Below are 23,639 nucleotides of genomic sequence, written 5' to 3' on the forward strand. Positions count from 1 at the left end.
AATAAGGGTTAAAGGAATACAGTTGCAGTAGGAATGTTCTGGGCATACAATAAGCTATACCCTCATACTGTACTGTCTAAGGGAAACAATATGGCACCTCCTTCCCATATGTATAAATACAAATATACAGAGAAGGAATGTTCTGGGCACACAATAAGCTATACCCTCATACTGTACTGTCTAAGGGAAACAATATGGCACCTCTTTCCCATATGTATAAATACAAATATACAGAGAAGGAATGTTCTGGGCACACAATAAGCTATACCCTCATACTGTACTGTCTAAGGGAAACAATATGGCACCTCCTTCCCATATGTATAAATACAAATATACAGAGAAGGAATGTTCTGGGCACACAATAAGCTATACCCTCATACTGTACTGTCTAAGGGAAACAATATGGCACCTCCTTCCCATATGTATAAATACAAATATACAGAGAAGGAATGTTCTGGGCACACAATAAGCTATACCCTCATACTGTACTGTCTAAGGGAAACAATATGGCACCTCCTTCCCATATGTATAAATACAAATATACAGAGAAGGAATGTTCTGGGCACACAATAAGCTATACCCTCATACTGTACTGTCTAAGGGAATCAATATGGCACCTCCTTCCCATATGTATAAATACAAATTTACAGAGAAGGAATGTTCTGGGCACACAATAAGCTGCATATTTGAAATACTGTATATGTGATTTAAATAAGGACATCTGCAAAACCTATAATGGGTATATTTGCTCACTGATACTAGCAGGGAAATCACTTCTGAAAGGGAATAAAGAGAACACGTAAATAACTTTAATTGACTTGGTGTAGCAGAATCCCTGGTAAGAATTTTCTGCTTAATGGTTTGTATTGTTCCACTTTCTCGGAGAAGAACCTCGCAGGGTGGTGCTAAGAGAGCAATGCAACCTGATCAGATAAAGAATGCAAAAACCACATCTCACCGTCAAATCAATGCTAATCCGGGAAATAAAATTGAGATGCCAATTGCTTCTTAAAGGAGATGTATCCTCAGGGAATGCATCTTCATAAAATGTTTCATAATTGAGGAAAATGTAATTCTTAAAAACCTCCCATTATACATTCATTTGCAATTGTGTTTTTTAAAAAAATATATTTGTAAATGGAATTGCTACAGAAGGCAGTATCTGCCTGCCCCTTGCTGTTCTATGCACTAACGGTTCTCACTGCGTGTACCATGCTGCAGCAGTCCATTAGATTACCTACATCAGCATGATGCTAACCATTAAAGGGAAAGTAAAGCTACTCGGGACATTTTTACATCACCTGGAAGGCAGCGGTGGTGAAGTCTATACTTACCAGCAGAAACGCTCGGACATTTGGGATCTTGTTCAGCTCCATGAGGAGCCGCAACGCTTTCTCGTGATTGCTGCAATATTCTTCATAGACGCAGAAACGGTCTTTCTGTGGGAGAGCAAAGAGAGGCGCATTTAGTCACTTTTCCACTTTGGGGAACTCAATTCCACTGCCGATTGGGCCCTAGGTTTTGTGTATTGGTTGTTATAAAAGGGCCAAATCAATGCACATTAAAAGGAGACACATAGGGACAGATACAATTCAGCGAGAAAAAGGTTTATCACGTGAAAACTCATGGACGAGATTCAATTTGAGACACAATTCAATTCAGAAAAAATGTATGGGATCTGTTTTCCGGAAACCCGTTATCCAGAAAGCTCCGAATTAAAGGCCGTCTCCTTATCGAAATAATCCAGATTTTTAAAAATGATTTTCTTTTCCTCAGTAATAATAACAAAGTACCTTGTACTTAATCCAAACTAAGATATAATGAATCCTTATTGGGAGCAAAACAAGCCTATTGGGTTTATTTAAATGAATTTGTAGTAGATTTCAGTTATGAAGATCCACATTACGGAAAGATCCGTTATCCGGAAAACCCCACGTCCCAAGTATTCTGGATAACAGGTACAGTACCTGTATCACCTGGAAACGCTATTGTCCATGGGAAAAAAACTAGAACTGAATTTTCTCCTTGAATTGAATCTTGTCCATGACTTTTCATGTGATAAACCATGAGACGACTTTTTCTCACTGAACTGAAGCTGGCCTATTGTGTGAAACAAACATGACTGTGTTAGTGCATTATACTTTTTAAATATAAAAGAAAAAAGTAGTGTTTCAGGCTGATTTGTTGAAAATTTCTCCAAAAACCCAGATTTGTTCCACTTCCTGCTGCCCCCTCTCTCAGGCTGTGCAGGGGAGCTGGCAGCACTCAGCACACTGCACTTTAGGATAAGAACCAATCAGTTGCTAGGCTGACCTGATAGGGAACTGAAGTCTGTCTTTGCCTGTGTAACAACAGGACTGTGATTGGCTATGCTCCTCCTATTGTGGAACTGGATCCGTTAGGACACGCCCACACAGACAGGGACAGTAGCAGATCTATAGGGATGTTCCATAAAAGGGGCATTTTTTAAGAAAATATTCATTTTCAGCACAAAGTGAAACCAGCCCCATAAATTATTCATTATTGTCTACAATATTGTGGAGATTTTTCTTTATCCTATGTGTCTCCTTTAATTACCATTGCTCTGCTCCCCATTACCAAATTGGCAGGTTCAATAAAACGGCATGCTGCTGACTCCGCCCAGTGCTGTCAGCATGGGTGGGTTATCCCATGCCAACTAGCCAATCATAACATGTCAACACGTCAAATGTTATAGGACTGACTAAAAAAAAAAGACTACAATTGACACTAAAATAATGAGAACTGTTTATGGTTTACAGAAGGCATGGCCTCAACCACTATGCAAACCCAAACATAAAAATATTGTCTAATGAAAAAAATTGTATACCTAAGCGATTTTCATTGCACATTATGATTGGTAATTTAATTATATTAATTATTAGAAACAGCATCTGTCTGTCTCCCCCTTGGCGGTTCTGACTTTTGTAACAATGCGGCAACAGCAGCCAGCTACATTGTTTCAAGAGACAGAACCTGCAGTGCAGAAAACGACTTCTTGTAAAAGCAATTACATTTACAAGTAACTATTGGAAAGCGGATTAGAATTACATTTTCTCTTATTGTAAAAATTTTATTTTAGGTTTGACATCAACTTTAAGGGCATTAAATACAATCTGTTTATGAGTCAGTGCATGATTACTGATAAGGCACGGAGCCTGGAAGGGCCCTCAACTGAATCTTCTAATCATTTTGGGGAAATGGTTCTCGTTAGGAAGCTCATTTACGTAATTAATTGAGAAAGAGGGGGGAAAAACAGCACAGCCAATAGAATTCTTTTATAAACCTCTCCTGGGAAGCAGTGCACTAAATGCCTTGCCAATTACTATCAGAGCAGATTCACTCTAATTAATATGCACATATTGCTAAGCAGTCACGGTTTCAAAGGCCAACGATGTTGAGGGCCTTAAATCAATTCTAACATGTCCAGAGCATCGGGGTCATTTCTATTAACAGAACATAGCAAATAATAATAAATGACTGTCGACAGAGTAGTCAAAGATTTCAATAACTTATATTAAAGGGGTGGTTCACCTTTAAGTTCATGTTTAGTTATGTTATAGAATGGATAATTCTAAGCAATTTTTCAATTGCCCTTCATCTTGTTTTTTTTATGGTTTTTGAAGGGAGGTGTAGCTCAGTTGGGGTTGCCACCTTTTTGTTTGCGGAAAACGGGCAGGGGGTGGGCCGGTGACGTAGGCGGTGGGGCTGATGATGTTGTGATCAGCCAATCGATTGTCTGATCGCCATGTAATTCACTTCAATTTAATGTCTGAATTTGCCAATTTGGAAATCCGGACAGGCACTTTTCACCCAAAAACCGGGCTGTTTGGGTGAAATCCGGAAAGGCGGTGACCCTAAGCTAAGTGGCTTCCTATAATTGTTTTAGTAGATCTTTTGCCAAGACAGACTCTAATGCTGAAGCATTTACTTCTAGGGTTGCCACCTTTTTTCGGGTTAAACTCCGGACTGGGGACGGGATAGTGATGTTTTGGGGGGCGGGACTGTGACACAATGGAGTGGGTTGTCAGTGGGGATTGGCGGTCGTTACGTCAATCACAGGTGAATCCTGCCCAGTTTTCCTAATTTGGAAAACTTGGCAGGCAGTTTTGACCCTGGCAGCCCTTCAAAAAACCAGGCTGTCCGGGTCAAAACCAGACAGGTGGCAACCCTATTTACTTCTGAGTAACTGGGTGCAAGAATTACACCAACTGGACTTGGAAAACTGTCCGATTTCCAGCGACGTGCAAGCACAATTGCATTCATTTTGATGCCCGCTTGCTGCCATTGTGGAGGAAAACGCTCCATTATGGGACTGTGCCCGAAATTGCACTTTGCTCACTGCACTTGAGGATGTAAATGAGCCCTAAACTGTCACAGTCTGAACAGCTTATCAACAATTATTTTCAAATACATTCTACATGGCTTTGCAGAAATTAGTGCCGCCTGCTGCAAGCAACAGCACCATAAAAACCTTGGTTCGGATGGCGCATGATCAGGGGCCGCACAAAAGTGCAAAAAAATAAGTATTGTCATTTAGAGAGTGCAATTGTGCTCTCGGCATTATGATGTGGTACTCCTCACCCCAGATGGAGCCCAGAAATGGTATGGGGGGAGGCACAGCAGGATGGCTCATAGACATATAGATAGCTTCCCACACCATGGACCTCTTGGGATGCCTCAGTGCAGTTGCATCCCGTTGTATCGGTGAATCTGTGCCCAATCATACTGCATGTGTTCATCATTTTTTATAGAGTTAGAATTCTTATTAAAATGAGCAATTATAGTGGGGATTTTCCCCAACAAACACCTTGATTTCTGTTACATAAAAAAAAGCTGAAATCCCAGAAGAGCTCCTATAGGCTCGACACCTTATTGCCGTGACTACTGAGAAGACGTGAGCGAGGAAACGCGGCGTCGGTACCAGTTGATATGGGCAGGGCCGCGTGAAACAGGAAAGATGGTATCGGGGTAATAAGGACACACACCGCTTTTCATTTGTCCTGATAGAATTGTTACGGCTTCCTCTTGGGGATCGTCACGGAATATATCCTTGCTGGCAAGCGGCCACCACCAAAGCACAGGCTTAACCTTTTCAGGATGTTTAGTATCAAGCTTTGTGATATGCAGCAGAAAAAAATGTGCATCTCCAATCCACTGCCTCTGGGTAGGATAAGCAGGGGCCACGCTGTAGGGAAAACTTCCAAAATAGAGCCAGCTGGGTCACGTCTATATCAACCAACTGGCAGCTAGCTGTTAGTCTAAAGGTGGCCATAGCTGTAGAGATCCCCTTGTTTGGCGGTGTCGCCAAACGAGCAGATATCTCCCCGATATGCCCACACCGAAGTGGGCGAGATATGGCCAACTTACGGCCAGATATCGATCAGGGAAGCCTGTCTGATGGTCCCACACACGGGCCAATAAGCTGCTGACTCGGTCTGTCGGCAGCTTTTATTGCTCCGTGTATGGGAGCCTTAAGTGTAGTTAAAATAGCACATAGCTGATTGGTTTCTAGGGGTTACTAGACCTCCCCGTCTGTCCCAACCAAAGTTGGCTCAACAATCCACAAATCAAATGATTTTGCACCAACCTCTTACCTAACAACTCTGGACAGTAACCACTGGCAACCAATCAGATGTTAGCTTTTGCTGAATAATAATATATATATATGTGTTTATTTTATATGGGTTGTATCTAATGGAATCAAAACAAGGAAGGGGCCTCCGTGCATTCAAGTTGTTCAGTTATGGGATCTGGGATCCAGAATTCTCGGGACCTGGTGCTTTCCGGATAACTAATCTTTCCGTATTTTGGATCTTCATACCTACTAGAAAATCGTTTAAACATTAAATAAACCCAATTGGCTGGTTTTGCTTCCAGTAAGGATTAATTATATCTTAGTTTAGATCATGTACAAGCTACTGTTTTATTATTACATTTTATTTGGATAAAATGGAGTCTACGGGAGACAACATTTCCCTAATTCGGAGCTTTCTGGATAACGGGTTTCCGGATAACGGGTTCCAGTACCACTAGCAGAAGAGCATGTTGGAGGACATGCGGATGCAAGTTGCACGTGCTGGTGCAGGTCAGGGAAAAGGGCAATTCTGCATTTAAACATCCTTTACAAAGAGGCAATCATCGGCTATAGCGGATTATAACAGGAAGCAGCAAGGGCTTATTAAATTGCTTTCCCCCCAAGGGACATCCTTGCTGTCATCAAGAAACCAACATTAATTTCATAGCATCAGATCCTGGAAAAATAAGGGTTTGTCACTTTGATTTCTTAAAGATCATGTATCATATTTTTATGCAGAAGCTGCCATACTGCTTTTGTTTTAGAAAAAAGGGTTAGTTCACAAGAGGAGATTCGGGGAGATTTTGTCGCCTGGCGACTAATCACCTCGACTTCTGGGCGACAATCTCCCTGAACTGCCTCCCCGTGTCTTCCCATCCTCTATAATGAAAAGTCACCTGCGCTAAAGCACACGCGGCGCTGCGTTTTCAGAAGTCGTCTGAACTTGCCTCACGAGGAAACCTTGGGGCGACTTCGGAAAACGCCACGCAGCGTGTGCTTTAGCGCAAGCGACTTTTCATCATAGCGGATGGGAAGACACGAGGAGGCAGTTCGGGGAGATTGTCGCCCAGAAGACGAGGCAATTAGTCGCCAGGCGACAAAATCTCCCCGAATCTCCTCGTGTGAACTAACCCTTAAAAGTAGAGCCCCAATGGATATTTTCCAAGGCCAGACTTTATCAGTCCCTAGAATGTCTCAGCCTCTATACACACAGAATTGGCTCGAGCAGTCAATTAAAACTGTGGCCCCTGTTTGTTTCCCACCCATTTATGGCACGCAGATAGTAGACGCAAGGAATGGAATGCGCTGCCATCAAATGGGCGTCCACGAAAGCTCATTCTGTTGTACAAAGATTAGGGCCAACATGAGGACAGATGTTTCCAAGGCTCAAAGCTGAAATCAGCGATACTGTGAATGGCTGTATCCCGGGCCAGAGCAATGCTTCCTGCCCTCTGCCCATCCATAAGGAAGTGAAAAAAAAATTAGCTATTGAAACGCTAGCTCAGAGGAAATGAACGTGCCTGTAGGAAAGCCATGCTCTTGGATGAGTTAAACCCCATTATTACACCGCCGTCGCTTCCTGACGCCACCTGGATGGGATAAGCGCCACGGCACATTAAGCAGATGGAGACATGATGCTTTATAGACAACAGAGCTACGAGGATGCACGTACTGGCTAGGGTGATGAGGAATGGAGAACTTGCCCCCCTATGCAACTTTGCACTTTTTAATGAACAATGTTAGCAAAAAAGGGGCTTTAGATGCCTCTCCATTGTCAATTATTGCAAAGATGAAAGTTGATCTCCTACTAGAAGTCTCCCGCATAGGGTGTCTTCCCTCTCTATATTTAGAAACTTCCTGAATAGGGTGCTACCACCTCTCCAATTAGAAACCTACTACATAGGGTGCCACCCCTCCATCTAGAAGCCTCCTGAGTAGGGTGCCACCCCCTCTCTAATTAAAAGGATCCTACATTGGGTGCCACCACCTTTCCAATAAGAAGGCTCCTGCTGTCCTGCATAGGGTGCTGCCCCTCCAACTAGAAGTATCCTGTATAGGGCACCACCAACCTATTTAGAAGCCTCCTGCATAGGGTGCCACCCCTTCTCAAAGTAGAAGCCTCCTGCATAGGGTACCACCACCTCTCCAATTAGAAGGCTCCTGCATAGGGTACCACCAACTCTCCCATTAGAAGGTTCCTGCATAGGGTACCACCGCCTTTCCATTTAGAAGGCTCCTGCATAGGGTTCCACCACCTCTCCAATTAGAAGGCTCCTGTACAGGGTACCACCACCCCTCCAATTAGAAGCCTGTGCAGAAGGGTGTTTGGGTGCTAATTTAATACCCATTTATGTTAAAAAAAATGAAAAGAGTGCAAAGGCTTTATATACCCTTTGATCAACAGAATCAACCCTGGCACACACTGAAAGCAATTAGATATACTCTCATACTGTACACTCTAAAGGGAAATATCAGCTCCAACCCATATGTCTGATTATGAATATTAGGGATGCACCGAATCCACTATTTTGGATTCGGTCGAACCCCCGAATCATTTGTGAAAGATTCGGCCGAATACTGAACCGAATCCGAATCTGCATATGCAAATTAGGGGTGGGAAGGGAAAAACATCTTAGACGTCCTTATTTTGTGACAAAAAGTCACGTGATATCCCTCCCCACCTCTAATTTGCATATGCAAATTAGGATTTGGATTCGGTTCGGCCGGGAAGAAGGATTCGGCCGAATCTGAATCCTGCTGAAAAAGGCCGAATCCTGGATTCGGTGCATCCCTAATGAATATACAGAGAAGCAATGTTATAGGCACAAAGTAACCTATACCCATACCCTGTACCATTACTTCATATTTATTATTTGTATCCAATGCACAAGGGCAAATAAAGAAGCCACAAAGGGAAATCCAAAACTTTCTTTCAGACACTGCCGCCTCCCCCCCTTCCCAGCAGCCTCCATCAGGCATTCATCGTTCATAACTTCTAATTAGATGTCAGTATTATGACAGGTAGGTTCACACTTCCGCAACTGAAAAACCTGGCAATGAAATTTAGAATGTAACTATATCTAAAATTCGTCACATTTCAAGCTGAAGTCGCATCCTCAGGCACCAAAACGGAGAGAGACGTTGCCTAGACTTCATATATTTTATTTTTGCAGCTATGATTGAGGCTAACAGTTTCTGACTTGCACTGAAGTGAGAGACAGTATTTCATTTTAAAAATAGACCTCAAAAGTAAGGAAACAGAGGTGATGGGGTAGTCTATATTTAACAGAATCCCGGATACAGATATGGGAACATTCAGATAGAATTTGAGCTGGGCACAAAATCCCATTGTTCATCAGTCTCTGGGCAATGGCTCTACCCAGGCTTTTCAGCTCTAGGACCAATGATCAGGTTCTTTTTGACAACCCAGATATTTTTTAAAGACAACTAGATATTATTGGCTCCCAAGGTTTATCTGTTTTACAAATGTTTATTGAAATTGTATATGAATTAAGGACTCATGGGACCCCTATACCTCCTGGGCCTGCAGCTACAGGGTCTGCTTCCTCTATAGTAGACTATATAGACTTGTGTAGAAGTCGGGAGTTAACAGGTTTTGGGCTCTGTACCCAGTCTCCCATCCCTCGTAAGCATTCTTGCGTTTTCTGGTGACATTCCTCAATTTCAGACAATTTTGGGGCCACCAAAATGTCTAGAGGTTGACCTGTTTTACCAATATTTATTGAAATTGTTTTTGTATTAGGGTCTCATGGGGCCCCTATACTTCCTGGACCCCACTCTATAGTTATGCCCCCTGGTGACGGGCAAATCTGTCCCATTTTGCTTCATGGAAAAATTTACGAAACAGTGAAAATTTGAAAATGGTGCATTTTCTAGGGATTCACCGAATCCACTATTTTGGATTCGGCTGAACCACCTGAATGCTTCGTAAAAGATTCAGCCAAATACCGAACCGCAAATTAGGGGTGGGAAGGGGAAACATTTTTTACTTCCTTGTTTTGTGACGAAAAGTCACAAGATTTCCCTCCCTGCCATTAATTTGCATTTGCAAATTAGGATTTGGATTGGTTCGACCGGGCAGAAGGATGCCGAATCCGAATCTTGCTGAAAAGGGTCGAATTATGGCCGAATCCCTAACCAAATCCTGGATTCGGCGCATCGCTAGTATTTTCACATATATTAATTTATTTTTCAGACTTTTTTTTTCACTGCACATATTGTGCTATTTTTGGGCTACTTTTGAAGCGCCTCTTGGCTAGTTTTGGGCTGGTGTTGTATCTGACTTTGGCTGGTTTTGAAAATTAGACCTGGCAACCCTGCCCATCACTCAATGTGGTATGATCAGGTCAGAAGGTGCACAGCCCCAATCTTCCAGATTGGAGCATCCATGAGATTAAGCTGGCCATAGATGTTGAGATTTTTAAAAGATCAGATCCTGATCGTGAGACCACGATCTTCTCAGAACGATCGTACGATCGTACGAATTGACCATCAACTAAAAAAACCAATTTGCCAGGAAAACAAAGGGGAGCTGCCTGCTTGGCCCTGCAAACATAGATAGATTGCACTGGGACCGACAAAGATTTTTTGACCTAGCCGTTCAATTTCCTGACAGATGTCAGATGTACGATCGTTCGAATCCCACTAACCGCACGATAATTTCGAAGGATTGGTCGGGCTTCCCTAAAATCGGTCGGCAAGAAGAATCGTTGCATCTATGGGGACCTTTAGTGTTGCAACAATGTCTCTGAAGGACTAGTTGGACATTCTCAGATGGGCCCCCATCTGTGGTCAGATATAGACATTAAAGGCAAGACACTACCAAGTTCCACTGGTGCTACAAGAACGTTGCACAACACATGAGACAGCAAATGCACACTAGCTGGCCATAGATGTAAAGATTTTTAAAAGATCCGATCGTCACCGTGAGACCACGATTATCTCGTACAATCTCGTACGAATTGTCCATCAACAAAAAAACACATTTCAGGCGATATTGCCAGGAAAACAAAGGGGAGCTGCCTGCTTGTCACTGCAAACATAGATAGATTGCACTGGGACCGATAAAGATTTTTTAACCTGGCCGATCAATTTTCTGACAGATGTCGGCCAAAAAATCATAAGATGTTTGATCGTTCGAATACCACTAACCGCACGATAATTTTGAAGGATTGGTTGGACTTCGCTAAAATCGGTCGTTCGGCAAGAGAAATCTTTGCGTCCTTAAGGCACAACATCGCTAGGAACTGTGGCTCCCCTTTATTAGAAAGCTCTCAGGTACAAAGGTATAATCCAAACACAAAGCGAGGATAATTGCCACATAAAGGAGCTTGGTTACATGTACACTCCTCCCAACCAAACCCTTCCTGACGACAGATCTTACTGAAGCTGCAATGTTAATTGAAATCAAAAGGCTGCACTCTAACAGAACAAAAGTTGGAGCGAGTTTTGGCAGAACAACCAACAACTCATTGTTTACATTTCATCATCTCTTTAGAAGCCAGGGTTAGAAACTTGGGAAAAAGGTTGACTTTGAAGTCACTTGGAATATCTACAGGATTGTTAACTGGGTCAACAAGTTTGTGCCAAAGATGTGCAATTCCGCCACCGTGTCCCTTTAAAGCCAGATGTATATTAAAAAAGTGAGTCCGGAACATTAAAGAGTATATATTATTGCTTTTTACATCGGCTGACTTGGCTAAAGATGTTATTTTCGGGAGCAACGAAAAATAAAATCTGGCTTTGACTGAGGCGAGTCACCTGATATTAATAATTCTCCATGAGTTTTGGCAAACGACTATGTTTGTGCGAAGGCAGGAAACATGAAAACATCTGCTAGGAACTGATACTCCATCCCTAGCACAATGCACGGAGGGCAAAGTTTGCACAGGTGAGAAGGGCCCCAAGGTCCAATGCCCCCCAACATCTGCCGGATTTACTGCTGACCTTATGGGTTGGCTGAATAGTGGGATTATTGAAAGAAGTGCAACATGTACTTCAACACAGGAATGACTAACAATAAAGGTGGAGATCGTCCAGCAGAACCTCAATTTCACTGGAATCTTCATTTATCTTCTAGAAGTAATGCAATTAAGGGACCAAACCAGTCGGGTAGAGTCATAGGGCAAGCTACTTTAGTTTGTTTTGCCTTTCCCACAAGTAAAGGTGGCCATACACGGGCCGATAAAAGCTGCCGTCGGACCGAGTCGGCAGCTTATTGGCCCGTCTATGGGGGCCCCCGACAGGCTTCCACGATCGATATCTGGCCGAAAGTCGCCCAGATATCGATCGAATGGGACTAAAAATCCCGTCGGATCACGGCTGCATCTGTTCGTTGATCCGACCTTCCGTTCCCGTTGGTTAGGATCCGATCGTTGGGCCCTAGGGCCCACGATCGGATCAGCCCGATATTGCCCACCTCAAGGTGGGCATATCGGAGAGAGATCCACTCGTTTGGCGACATCGCCAAACGAGCGGATCTCTCCGTGTATGGCCACCTTTAGTTTGAGGCAAAAAAAAGGGGCCGATTCACAAAAGGTTGAAAAAGTGCAATCTATAGCAACTATACACCACTGACAGAGTAGAAGACTCTATTTACAGTATTCCAGTCATTCCTTTTCCTGGGAAACCTCATATAATTCCACGACACAGAACGTAGTGCATTCTGGACCTGCCCAAGGCACCATGAAAATGTTTTAGTGGCTGTCGGTAAGTCTCCAGCTCCTTTAATTGATGCCCTACAGCTTCTCACTACATCTTCTCTATTAATCCATCTGATGTAGTAACACCTACTCCTGGGAGGTGTTAAACTTCACAGTAATTATCGCACTATTTTGTGCTTTTATCGCTTTAAAGATGTGTGCGAATAATGCGTTCGGATTAATTCTATTTTATAAATATTGCGATGCGATTAGAATACCGCCTTGTGGTAATGTAGAATTGACGCTTGTGATACCGTATGTCTATTAGCGGATGCGAAAATACTTTGATGAACCGTTCCTTAAATACAGTTCCATAAATAACGAGCAAAACTGTGCGTTAAGGAATAATGACCTTTTGTGAATTGGGCCCCATATAGTGTTACAGAGTGCCTGCAAACGGATCACATGCATATGACATTCAAATAGCCTTCTGGGGCACAGCTTGCGCCAAATTTCACAATTACTTATTGTTCCAAAGATAATCAGCTGGTGTTCCTATATACTTCTTCATGTGGAGTCATGCCACTCCACACGCCAACCATATTTTTCAGCCAGGCTAATCCAACCAATTACTGAATCAGGATCGCCAAACTTAAGGAAATGCAGAGAGATAAGAGCCTTAGTGTTGTGTTGTCTGCCCAAGAATTACAAATGGGAGGAAACACAGAAGAGAAATTCCCAGGCACCAGGAAACAAGCAGGAGCCTGGCGTTCCGCCATCTTTCTCTCCTATAAATCCATGAAGTGTGCAAGGGATTTCAATGAACTAGATGCACCCTGGCATCACTACTACTACTACTACTTCAGTTGGCAATTGGTTTTGTTAACATTTGACCAATGAAACTTAAAAAGCTAACCATACATGCGATTGCATCTCATGGGGACCTATGAAGACCTGTTGGGACTAACTAATTAAATAGTGTTTGTTGGACAGATATGTATCAAACAGGACCTCCCGAGAGCCCCAGAAAGAGGCCCGATTTGCTGCCGAGACTTGAGGGGTCGAGCAATTATCCAACCATCCAGCCTAATTCTATGACTGGGTAGGATATAGACTTTGAATGCACTAGTTCTCCGACAGGCAACAGGCTTGCTTTGCCTTGGCCGTACCAGAGTTAGCTACACTTGGGCACAAAAAAGTGATTAAAACAGGCAGTGAAATGCCTAAAATATGAGCAAATCAAGGGCATTTTAGTTAGGGGACAACATTAGGCTCTTTCTCTACATGGTTATCATCTTGGACAATGATTACGTTTTAATATACTGTTACTTTATAAAGGTATTTTGGGGCCTAGTCTCCAGAGCTTGTCCTAGGTAACAGTAGTAACCCCACACTAACTAATGCTACCTGTCTCATAACCCCCAGTAGTAAGATAACACCCTAGTCCCCATATATGCCCTAAAATCAGTTACTTGGTAACCCTCTATTCCCCAGAACTAAGCCCTTCCTAGCCAGAGGTAAACACTCATCCCCTTATAGCAAGAGTAATGCCATAGTTCCCAAAGCAACTTTATTACTCAACCCCTGTATATATTAAGGAAAAGACAGCAGTATACTGAAACTATACATTGCCCTAAGCTTTGAGAGAACATCAAAATACTAGTGTTCGATTTGACTTCTGAGGTCAGACACTTGTGTAGTGGGTGGACTTACAGATGAAATTTAGCATGAATTGGAAGTTGGTCATCTATAAGAGTTAGCAATTGGTCTTGACATTTGTGTTTTTTGTACAGCAGCTGGTATTTATATTATGTCAGTTGCTAGGGTTTTATCTCGCCTAGCAACTAGGCAGAGGTATGCTAGGGCCCCTGTATTGAATGATTCCTCTGCCTCTACTCTGAGTGCCATTAGTACTCCTCAAGCCCAGGATGGCTGCCCAAACCTAGGTGCCCTCCTAGAATTAGTTTTTTTCCTATTTACTATATTGTGCACTCTTGGCAAACAGTGTAATATGTTAAATTCCCCTTTAATGAAATACATTGCTATACTCGGCTCAGTATTCCCTTACTTTGACTGATAAAATAATCGCTGAATTCCTCTCATTGTTGCATGGAGCAGGAAAGAAAAACATTGAACGGGGACAGAAATATAAACCCAACCAGCTCCCACTTGGGACCCTCTTGCACCCCAGATAAACAAGGTCAGCGATAACACAACTGCGGGAGGTGCTGGCTGGAGTTGCTTTTTTTCAGATAACAGATGGAAAATATCTGCACTCACAAATTTCAAGAAAACATGTCCAAGTTCATGGAGTATTTGAGGTTCAGGCTGCAGACTGCTCTCCAGAGCTTCCAGAAATTCCTTGTGGACCTCCAGGATGGCTTCAATATTGGAGAACAGAATCTAAAAAGAAAAGGAGGTGATAGAAGTTTTAACTGAAGATGCACATAATTATATATTAAAAGGCTTAATTTACCCTTATTATTCATGCGTCATTGTGCTTAGTACAGGGGAATATCTACGTGGATAGAGTTTAATGGCATCTCTCTGTACAGACTATGAGCAAATTTAGGGGGCTGTTCCTGCTGAATTGTGCTTAGTGCAGGGAATACCTATGCTTTCATAGTTTTATGGCATCTCTCTGTACAGCCTATGAGCAAATGTTGGTGGCTGTTCCTGCTGAATTGTGCTTAGTACAGGGAATACCTATGCTGCCATAGTTTAATGGGATCTCTCTGTACAGACTATGAGCAAAAGTAGGGGTTCTTCCAGGGGCGGAACTACCGGGGGAGCAGGGGGTGCGAGCGGGCCAGGGCCCGCACCCCCTCAGGGCCCTCCGGCAGTCCGCACGCCGATTCGCGGCGCATATTCCCGGGCCAGTTCCGGGTGTACGGAGGGGGGCGGGGCCGGCTGCGCGTCCTGCGCCAGGGCCCGCCCCCCTCTAGTTCCGTTTCTGGTTTCTTCCTGCTGAATTGTGCTTAGTATAGGGGAATACCTATGCTGCCATAGTTTTATGGTTTCTCTATGAGCTGTACAGTGGGCTGTTCTACCAAACTGTGCTTAATTAAGGACCCCTTGGCAGCAAAGGCTTTTTAACCACTTGTGTGCCCAAGAGATCTGCAACACATGCACACTGGGGACAATTGGGTTAAACCCTAAAGTTGCAGTTGCCAGAATTATTAGCCAGTGTGTGCATCTGGTAAAAAGATTCACTTAATCACATGAAAAAAACTCGTTTTAAGTCTATTTAATTTACACAGACTTGATCCACATTAATGCGCTGTCCATGGTCTGTGCAATCCCTTTTAGTGGATGTAAGATTTAATAGCATTTAGCTGGCTGCACTGTAATTAAGCATTAAGGAATTGGGGGGGGGGGTATTTCTTAGGCTGAAACTCAAACATATAAATAAATAGAAAGTTATACGTAAACTGAAAATTGCCATTTGAGACACAGAGGGGCTCATTTATCAACACTGGGAAAATTTGCCCATGGGCTGTTACCTATAGCAACCAATCAGTGATCAGCTTTTTAGAGCCAGCTGCAAGAAGAACAATGAATGCAGCAATCTGATTGGTTGCTATAGGTAACAGCCCATGGGCAAATTTGCCCAGTGTTGATAAATGAGCCCCAGAATGCTTTAAAGGAGAAGGAAAGGTTAAAACTAAGTAAGCCTTATCAGAAAGGTCCATCTAAATATACCAGTAAACCCCCAAAGTAATGCTGCTCTGAGTCCCCTGTCAAAAGAAACACTGCATTTCTTTCCTTCTATTGTGTACACATGGACTTCCTGCCTTCAGCTTAAACCTCATTGCCCTGGGCAAGTGCATGCTCAGTTTGCTCCTCTTCCTCCCCCCTCCCTTCTCTACTGTAATCTGAGCCCAGAGCAGGGAGAGACTCAGGCAGGAAGTGATGTCACACCATGTTAATACTGCAGCTCCTATCCTAAACAAACAGTAAGTTTCTAGAGCTTTTTACTCAGATATGGTAAAACATTCTACAGAATAAATATAGCATTCCAGCTTGCACTATTGCAGCTAATCTATTGGCAATAAAATGCCTCCGTAGCTTTCCTTCTCCTTTAAATAGTAACAAAACATTCTCTGGGATGTCTTGAAGTTTGTTCCAGTTTGGGAAGCCCATAGGAACCAATCAGCAGGGAGTAGGTTAACTAGTTCCTGATAAACTGCCCTTAGTGTGTGCGAATGTCATAGGGACCTTACACTGTAAGCTCCATTCATAGGAATGATGTATAATTCCTGCAAAATAGATTGACGGAGATGCCATGGGATTGCAGGATGAACTGTCCCTCCCACAAGGTGCCCTCATATCTAGACATGGTTGGCAGTCGCTCAAAATCGCCTTTTGAGCGGATATCTCCCCGTACTGCCTCAGCGTTTTTCCCCATAGGCTGCAACGAAAAGACGCCTGCGCTAATGCACACGCGGCGATGCGTTTTCTATAGTCGCCCGAAGTTGCCTCACCTGGTTGCCTGGTTGCTAAGGCAAGTAAGCGCTAACAACCATATCGCCGTTAAAATTCCAAGCCAGACAGCCGAACCACAAAAAAACATAAATAATGCAAACTTAACAAAAACTAAAAAATGAAGACCATTGTCATGCCAACATGTATTGTAGATGAACTACCCATTTTAAAGATCAAGCCTTGATATATGTAAGATATACCCCAAAGCTGGCTTGTTCTGGGAATGGCTGCTTTATAGATATCATTGTAGAATATAATGGAACTGTGTTAATAAAGCATTTTATAAAGGCCATGCTAGGTTAGTGCACACAGCACCTGCTATCTATAAAGTCTCTATATAAAGTTCTTGATCCATTATGTGGGACAGACAGACGCCACTTTAAATTTAACAAACGTTGCCAAATGGAGACCCAGAGGTCACGAAGGCAAAGGCCAAGGCATTCCATAGATCCAGTCCGACCACACACATCCTTCCATCCTACTGTACATCAAATGCTCTTGTTAAAGAAATAGGATGGAGGCTTTGATGCCTTGTGGAACTGCAGCCCTTGATCTACAAATAAAAGTGTTTGCACAGTAAGGAGACAGCTGAAGGGTTAATATTCTGCCACTTGCAGAAAACGAGGTCCATTCTAGGGTTTGCACAATGCAGCTCTAATCTCAGCTGTTTGCACAAAGGCTTCTCGGAGCATTTCAGCATTCCCTGCTCTCCCCATGCAGAGCCGACGGCCAAAGACTGGGGCCGTTTGTCAGAAATTAATTCACCAAGCAGGTGCTTTTTTCTGCCACTTTATGAGACAGAGGCGAGCACTATCCCGAGCTGACAGTAGGGCAGGAAGGAATTAAATGCCGATTCTGTAACACAAATTCTTCCTCTACGAAAGGCACACTCACAAATGTCTTCTAATATCCGCTGACCTTTCTATGCTGAAAATTGCTCATGATGCCTGGCAGCAGGCTGTGGAGAGACAGTGGCCACACTGCATTCCTAATGTGCCTGTCGATATATATAAAACAGGTTCACAGGAAGTGAGGAGTGCAAAAAAAATAATCACAGGAAGTGAGAGAAAATAAAATATAATAAAAGGATTAGAGAGAGCATACCCTGGGTTACTAACGAGGTGCTAATTCACAGGAGGAAAACAGTGACATAAATCCTTCCCATTAGGGCAGAGACACACTCTCAGAATCGGGGAGTTTAGTTGCCCAGCGACAAATCTCCTCTTCTTCGGGCGACTAATCGCTCCAAACTGCCTCCTGACGGCTAGAATATAAATTGCCAGCGGGATGGCAATCGGTGCGCTTCGTTTTCTGAAGTCGCCCGAAGTTGTCTCAGGAGGAAACTTCGGAATACGAATCGCTCCGAGTTCCATCCCACCGGCGATTTACAGTCTAGCCGACGGGAGGCAGTTCGGGATTATTTGCCCCGAAGAAGAGGCGATATATTTTAGCGTGTGTCTCTGCCCTAATGGGAAGGAGTTATGTCACTGGTTTCCTCCTGTGAATTAGCACCTCATTAGTAACCCAGGGTATGCTCTCTCTAGTCTCTAGACTCAATCTCCCCGAATCTGAGCGTGTGTCTCTGCCCTTACTATATGACCAGATAAGACTCTGCTCCAGGCAGAGTTTTCCCAGGGGCAATTTCAGGTTCAGAGATGAATTTCTGGTTTTTTTGGCACTGGCATTGGATTCTCTACAATAGAAATCCTGCCTTTCTTAAGACAAGCTAGACCAGCGGCGTAACTAGATATTACTGGGCCCACAGCAAATTATTTTTCAGGCCCCCAAAATGTCTAGAGGTTGACTTATTTTACCAATATTCATGGAAATTGTATATGAATTAGGGCATGGTGGGGCCCCTATACCGCCTGGGCCCCTCTGCAGCCGCAGAATCTGCTTCCTCTATAGTCACGTCCCCGGGTTAGAGCAACTATATCCAGATAATCCCCCAAAAAAGCATTCATTTAAATATTTAGAGCCCAACCAATAGAAACGTGGTCTGCACAATACTAAGAAATGCAAGAAGAGATGACCAAGTTTTGTGCCAAATTAAGGATTAAAGCTAACATGATATTGTGTTAGGAAAAATTACTGCGGGTGTCAAGCACCCCACCCATTGGTTCTAGTCACTTACCTGTTGATGCTCAGCAAGCAGTACCCGGGGATGGTGTATTTTTTGTAGAAGAGAAGTACCAGTCTGAGGTAAAAGGTTAGAAACTAGAATCTAGAAGGGTTCCTAACAACTTTGCAGCCCACAGGGCTTTTATCTTTCTGTATCCTTTAAGTTACCCTAGGGTTCAAGTAACCCTAGTAACCATGCCTTGATTTGAATAAGAGACTGGAATATAATTAGGAGAGGCCCGAATAGAAAAACGATCAATAAAAAGTAGCGCTAAGAATAAATGTGTAGCCTTACAGAGCATTTGTTTTTAGATGGGGCCAGTGTATTCAAAGCTGAAAGCATGAAACCATTTGAAAGCTGGAAAAAGTCAGAAGAAAAAGGCAAATAATTCAAAAATGATACAAAATAAATAATGAAGGCCAATTGAAAAGCTGCTTAGAATTAACCATTCTAGAACATACCACAAGTTAGTTTGAAGGGGAACCACCCCTTTAAGTTGTCTAAACTGACCAATTGATGGGACCAATTGGCAGGTTAATGGTGCCGTTGGATAAAACGATATAAAACTCATAAAACCAATCCCTGAAACAGATTTATTAAATCCCCTGCAGTCTGGGTGTATTTCAGATCGATGACAGGTTTCTTGTACAAAACAATAACCCTTCCGCTAGTAGGGGGAAAAAAAAGCACATGCAATTTGACTCATCCTCAGAGATACTAATAATGGCAAGGGTAATAATGAAGCATTTCATCTGAGCTCCAGGGATTTCAATATTTTATTTGGAGATAATCCTGACATCTGCTGTGTAAGTGAAGTCGTTATCACAGCGAGCGCTGACTGCAGCTTGGCCGGACAGATATAAAATAATAATAAAAAAGGGGCGCATGTGGGAAGGACAGAGCACAGCTGCTGCAGAACCTCTAGGGAGGGAATAATGATTGATAGCTTTGCTTCTCAGCAGACTGCAGCAGGGGACTGTCTCCACCTGGATGCTGTTAAGTACAATGGTGTTGGATAAGGTGGGCAACCCACAATATGTTCAGAGGAAAAGCCCCTTTCTATTTTTTAATTTCTTTTAATCACTGTTCTTTGTTATTTCAGGTCTACGCTGTCATAATTCACAGGAGTCTTTTTGTTTTCTTTTTTTGCTTTCATTTCCCTGGTGGCTCGAGCTGGCTCCTGTGATCTTACAGGCAAACTGCCAACCTGTCTCCTTTAGGGCTTCCTGCTACTGTCTAGGAACTGCCTTATCTGTCAGCTGTGCAACCTTTTATTCACGAGGAATAGATTCTCAATGGCCCTGCCAAACCATCACACGGGGGGTACATTGCTTGGCCAAGCTTCTCCTACATATAGACAGAAATTCAGGGGGGATTTTCCCATGCAGTACAGAACGTAACCCTCTAAGTTAAATATTTCAACGCACAAAATTACTGCTTTCTGGGTTTTTCGAAAATAGGATAAACTGAAACATAACTCAGAATGCAGCAAACCTCCTGCCATATAATGAAAAAATGAAGAGGCCATTATTTGTAGGCAACGACATGAGGCCTTCAGTTAAAATTGGCCTAGGACTCCAAGGGGCAAATTTACTAACATTAGTGAAAATTTGCCAGCGTGACGTCATTTCGTTACTTCGCCGATTTACTAACGGGCGCAGGCGTAACTTCGCTAGCAAAGGAGTTAGACTCTAGCTGTAATTCGCTCCCTTACGCCTGGTGAAGTTGCGCTCTGGCAAATGGACATAACAATGCAAATTCACTAAGATGTGGATTTTACTGAACGTTGCGCCAGACTTGCCTTCCCCACCTCAGACCAGGAGAAGTGCAATAGAGTAGATAGGAGTTCGTCAAAAAATAGTTGAAAAAAAGTCCCAAAAAACGCTGGCGACTTTTCATAGGCTGCAAAAGATCGTAAATTTTTTCTGGGTTACCCGGCTTCCCTCTACATTTCCTAACATATGGCACATAAACTATACACTGGGCTCATGTGTAGGGCAATATAATAACTTTATTTTATTTTATTAAGGTTTCCCGGGCTTGTGTAGTGTAATGTATTGGCTGCAACATATACGTCCTTTCAACTTCCCGCCGTATGCAAATTAGACAACTCTAGCGCAACTTTGCTTCTCTTGTCGCAGTAACGCTGGTGCTATTTTGCCAGTGTTCGGTGCACTGGGTGCAACTTTGGATTTTAGTGAATTAGCGCTGTCCTGACGAATCTACGCCTGGCGAAGTGTTGCGATGTGAGCGAAGCTGTCACTGGCTACAAAATCAATAATTATAATAAACTTAGTCTATAAACTATCTGGAAAAAAAGTGTTGGGAAAATAGAAGTAAGAAGTTAGGGCAAAATAACCCAGCTCCCCCACCCCCAAACTCACCTTAACATTTTCTTCTGAGATACAATTCTCGGCCTTGTCGATGGCATTCTGCCGAATTCTGTGCAAGAAAGCCTACAAGAGAGATAGGAGTTGATTATTAGGGAGTCACAAGTAGAAAGACCAACATAGTTAATATATAAATTGTCTATCCCCTATTTTACCAAACTATACCCGTTCTGCACATAGACATGTCCCTGCTCCATCCAGACCACACTCCCCAATCCACCTGTTTTGGGAGCTTTTTGGATGCATTTCAATGGGACGTTTTAAGGGGTACCCAGGGCACAAATAAGCACTTACCCCAAATCTCCCCCTAACTGGCCTTCAGACTGGGTCCCCTTAGCTCATAACAAGGTTACAGATATATAGAAACATTGGGGTAACAGTCACCCTGCTCTAGTTCCAGGGGTACCCAGGGCACAGATAAGCACTCACCCCAAATCTCCCCCTAACTGGCCTTCAGACTGGGCCCCCTTAGCTCATAACAAGGTTACAGATATATAGAAACATTGGGGTAACAGTCACCCTGCTATAGTTCCAGGGGTACCCAGGGCACAAATAAACACTCACCCCAAATCTCCCCCTAACAGGCCTTCAGGCTGGGCCCCCTTAGCTCATAACAAGGTTACAGATATATAGAAACATTGGGGTAACAATCACCCTGCTATAGTTCTAGGGGTACCCAGGGTACAAATAATCACTCACCCCAAATCTCACCCTAACTCGCCTCCAGACTGGGCCTCCTTAGCTCATAACAAGGTTACAGATATATAGAAACATTAGGGTAACAGTCACCCTGCTCTAGTTCCAGGGGTACCCAGGGCACAAATAAGCACTCACCCCAAATCTCCCCCTAACAGGCCTGCAAGCTGAGCCCCTGCCACTGCTCCAGGCATCACAGGGGGAAGGGGGAAGTCACCCATTTTGGGAATACTGATCAATAGGGAGGAAACAATAAAACCATTCCTATGACAACAAATCATTTTTTTTTCATCCCCTTGTTTTTTTGGGTGACAGAGACAGAAATTTATCTTGAGCCCTTTCTGTTTAATTTGAATGGACAAATGAAAGTGTTTTACTCTCATTTGTTCCTGTAGCGCTGTCGTTCTTTGCAATTTACGTCCCTGAATCTCCCAGGCTTCACACAAGTCATTAACATATGAAATAAGGGGAAGCGTTGTCGTGAAAAATTAATGAGTGTGAGAAAAAGCAATGAGAAAAGAATCCCTGGATATATTTGTTATTCTTCAAATGTTTTGCCCGCCATGTTTTTATTCGGCCAAACAAGAAGGGGCTAAAATATACGGACTGCCCAAGCAATTGCCATTTATGTTGTTTGGACACAAAAAGATTGTCCTTTTATTTTACAGGAGACCTATCATTGTAATGATGAGGGACTCACCAAACTGTTCATTAAATTGGGGGTATGCACTTTATTATTATCAAGGAATAGTCACTGAAGATGGAATTTGGGTCTTTGAAAAATAGGCCTTTTGCCAAAATATGTTGCCCATTGAATTTAAAAGTACAGGCAGTTATTGTGAAGTTGGGTTGCCACCTCAACCCTTTTAAAATGGGCACACACATTGAAAGGCTACTTAGCAAATCATTTAGATGCGTACTGCACACTAGCACAAAGGCCTGTCTGTGACGTGCATGTAAATGAAGTGCTAATTAGTCAGTGGATTTAAGAAAAACAGTGCCCCATGATTGAGAACAGATTTTGGTATATCAATTCACGCTAATGAAAAAGGTGCCACAAAGGCCTCTCCAATGCACAGAGTCAAGGTACATGATCATTGAAAAAGGATTGCATTTGTGCCCAAGAACAATACATCATAATTACCCATTGTAAGCAGCATCCCTGCCCTGCTTTATGGCTGAGATTCTAGCTATCTGTATAACAGAACATTCTGTCCCAGTGGCTGCACAGATCCTATCTGATCCCCATTGTAAGCAGCAGTCCTGTCCTGCTTTATGGCTGGGATTCTAGCTATCTGTATAACAGAGCATTCTGTCCCAGTGGCTGCACAGATCCTATCTGATCCCCATTGTAAGCAGCAGTCCTGTCCTGCTTTATGGCTGAGATTCTAGCTATCTGTATAACAGAGCATTCTGTCCCAGTGGCTGCACAGATCCTATCTGATCCCCATTGTAAGCAGCAGTCCTGTCCTGCTTTATGGCAGCTGAGATTCTAGCTATCTGTATAACAGAGCATTCTGTCACAGTGGCTGCACAGATCCTATCTGATCCCCATTGTAAGCAGCAGTCCTGCCCTGCTTTATGGCAGCTGAGATTCTAGCTATCTGTATAACAGAGCATTCTGTCCCAGTGGCTGCACAGATCCTATCTGATCCCCATTGTAAGCAGCAGTCCTGTCCTGCTTTATG

At 43.2% G+C, this 23,639-nt stretch overlaps 1 protein-coding gene across 1 annotated transcript in view; it reads right to left on the bottom strand.

The window, feature by feature from the left end:
- prex1.L (phosphatidylinositol-3,4,5-trisphosphate-dependent Rac exchange factor 1 L homeolog) overlaps positions 1-23,639 on the bottom strand; it is a 159,274-nt gene that overhangs the window by 86,485 nt on the left and 49,150 nt on the right. The window contains 3 exon segments of the mRNA NM_001090233.1: positions 1,335-1,439; positions 14,539-14,661; positions 21,250-21,321. Of these exon segments, the coding sequence (NP_001083702.1) occupies positions 1,335-1,439; positions 14,539-14,661; positions 21,250-21,321 (300 nt within the window).

Source organism: Xenopus laevis, chromosome 9_10L (genome assembly GCF_017654675.1).
Source record: "Xenopus laevis strain J_2021 chromosome 9_10L, Xenopus_laevis_v10.1, whole genome shotgun sequence".
NCBI lineage: Eukaryota > Metazoa > Chordata > Amphibia > Anura > Pipidae > Xenopus > Xenopus laevis.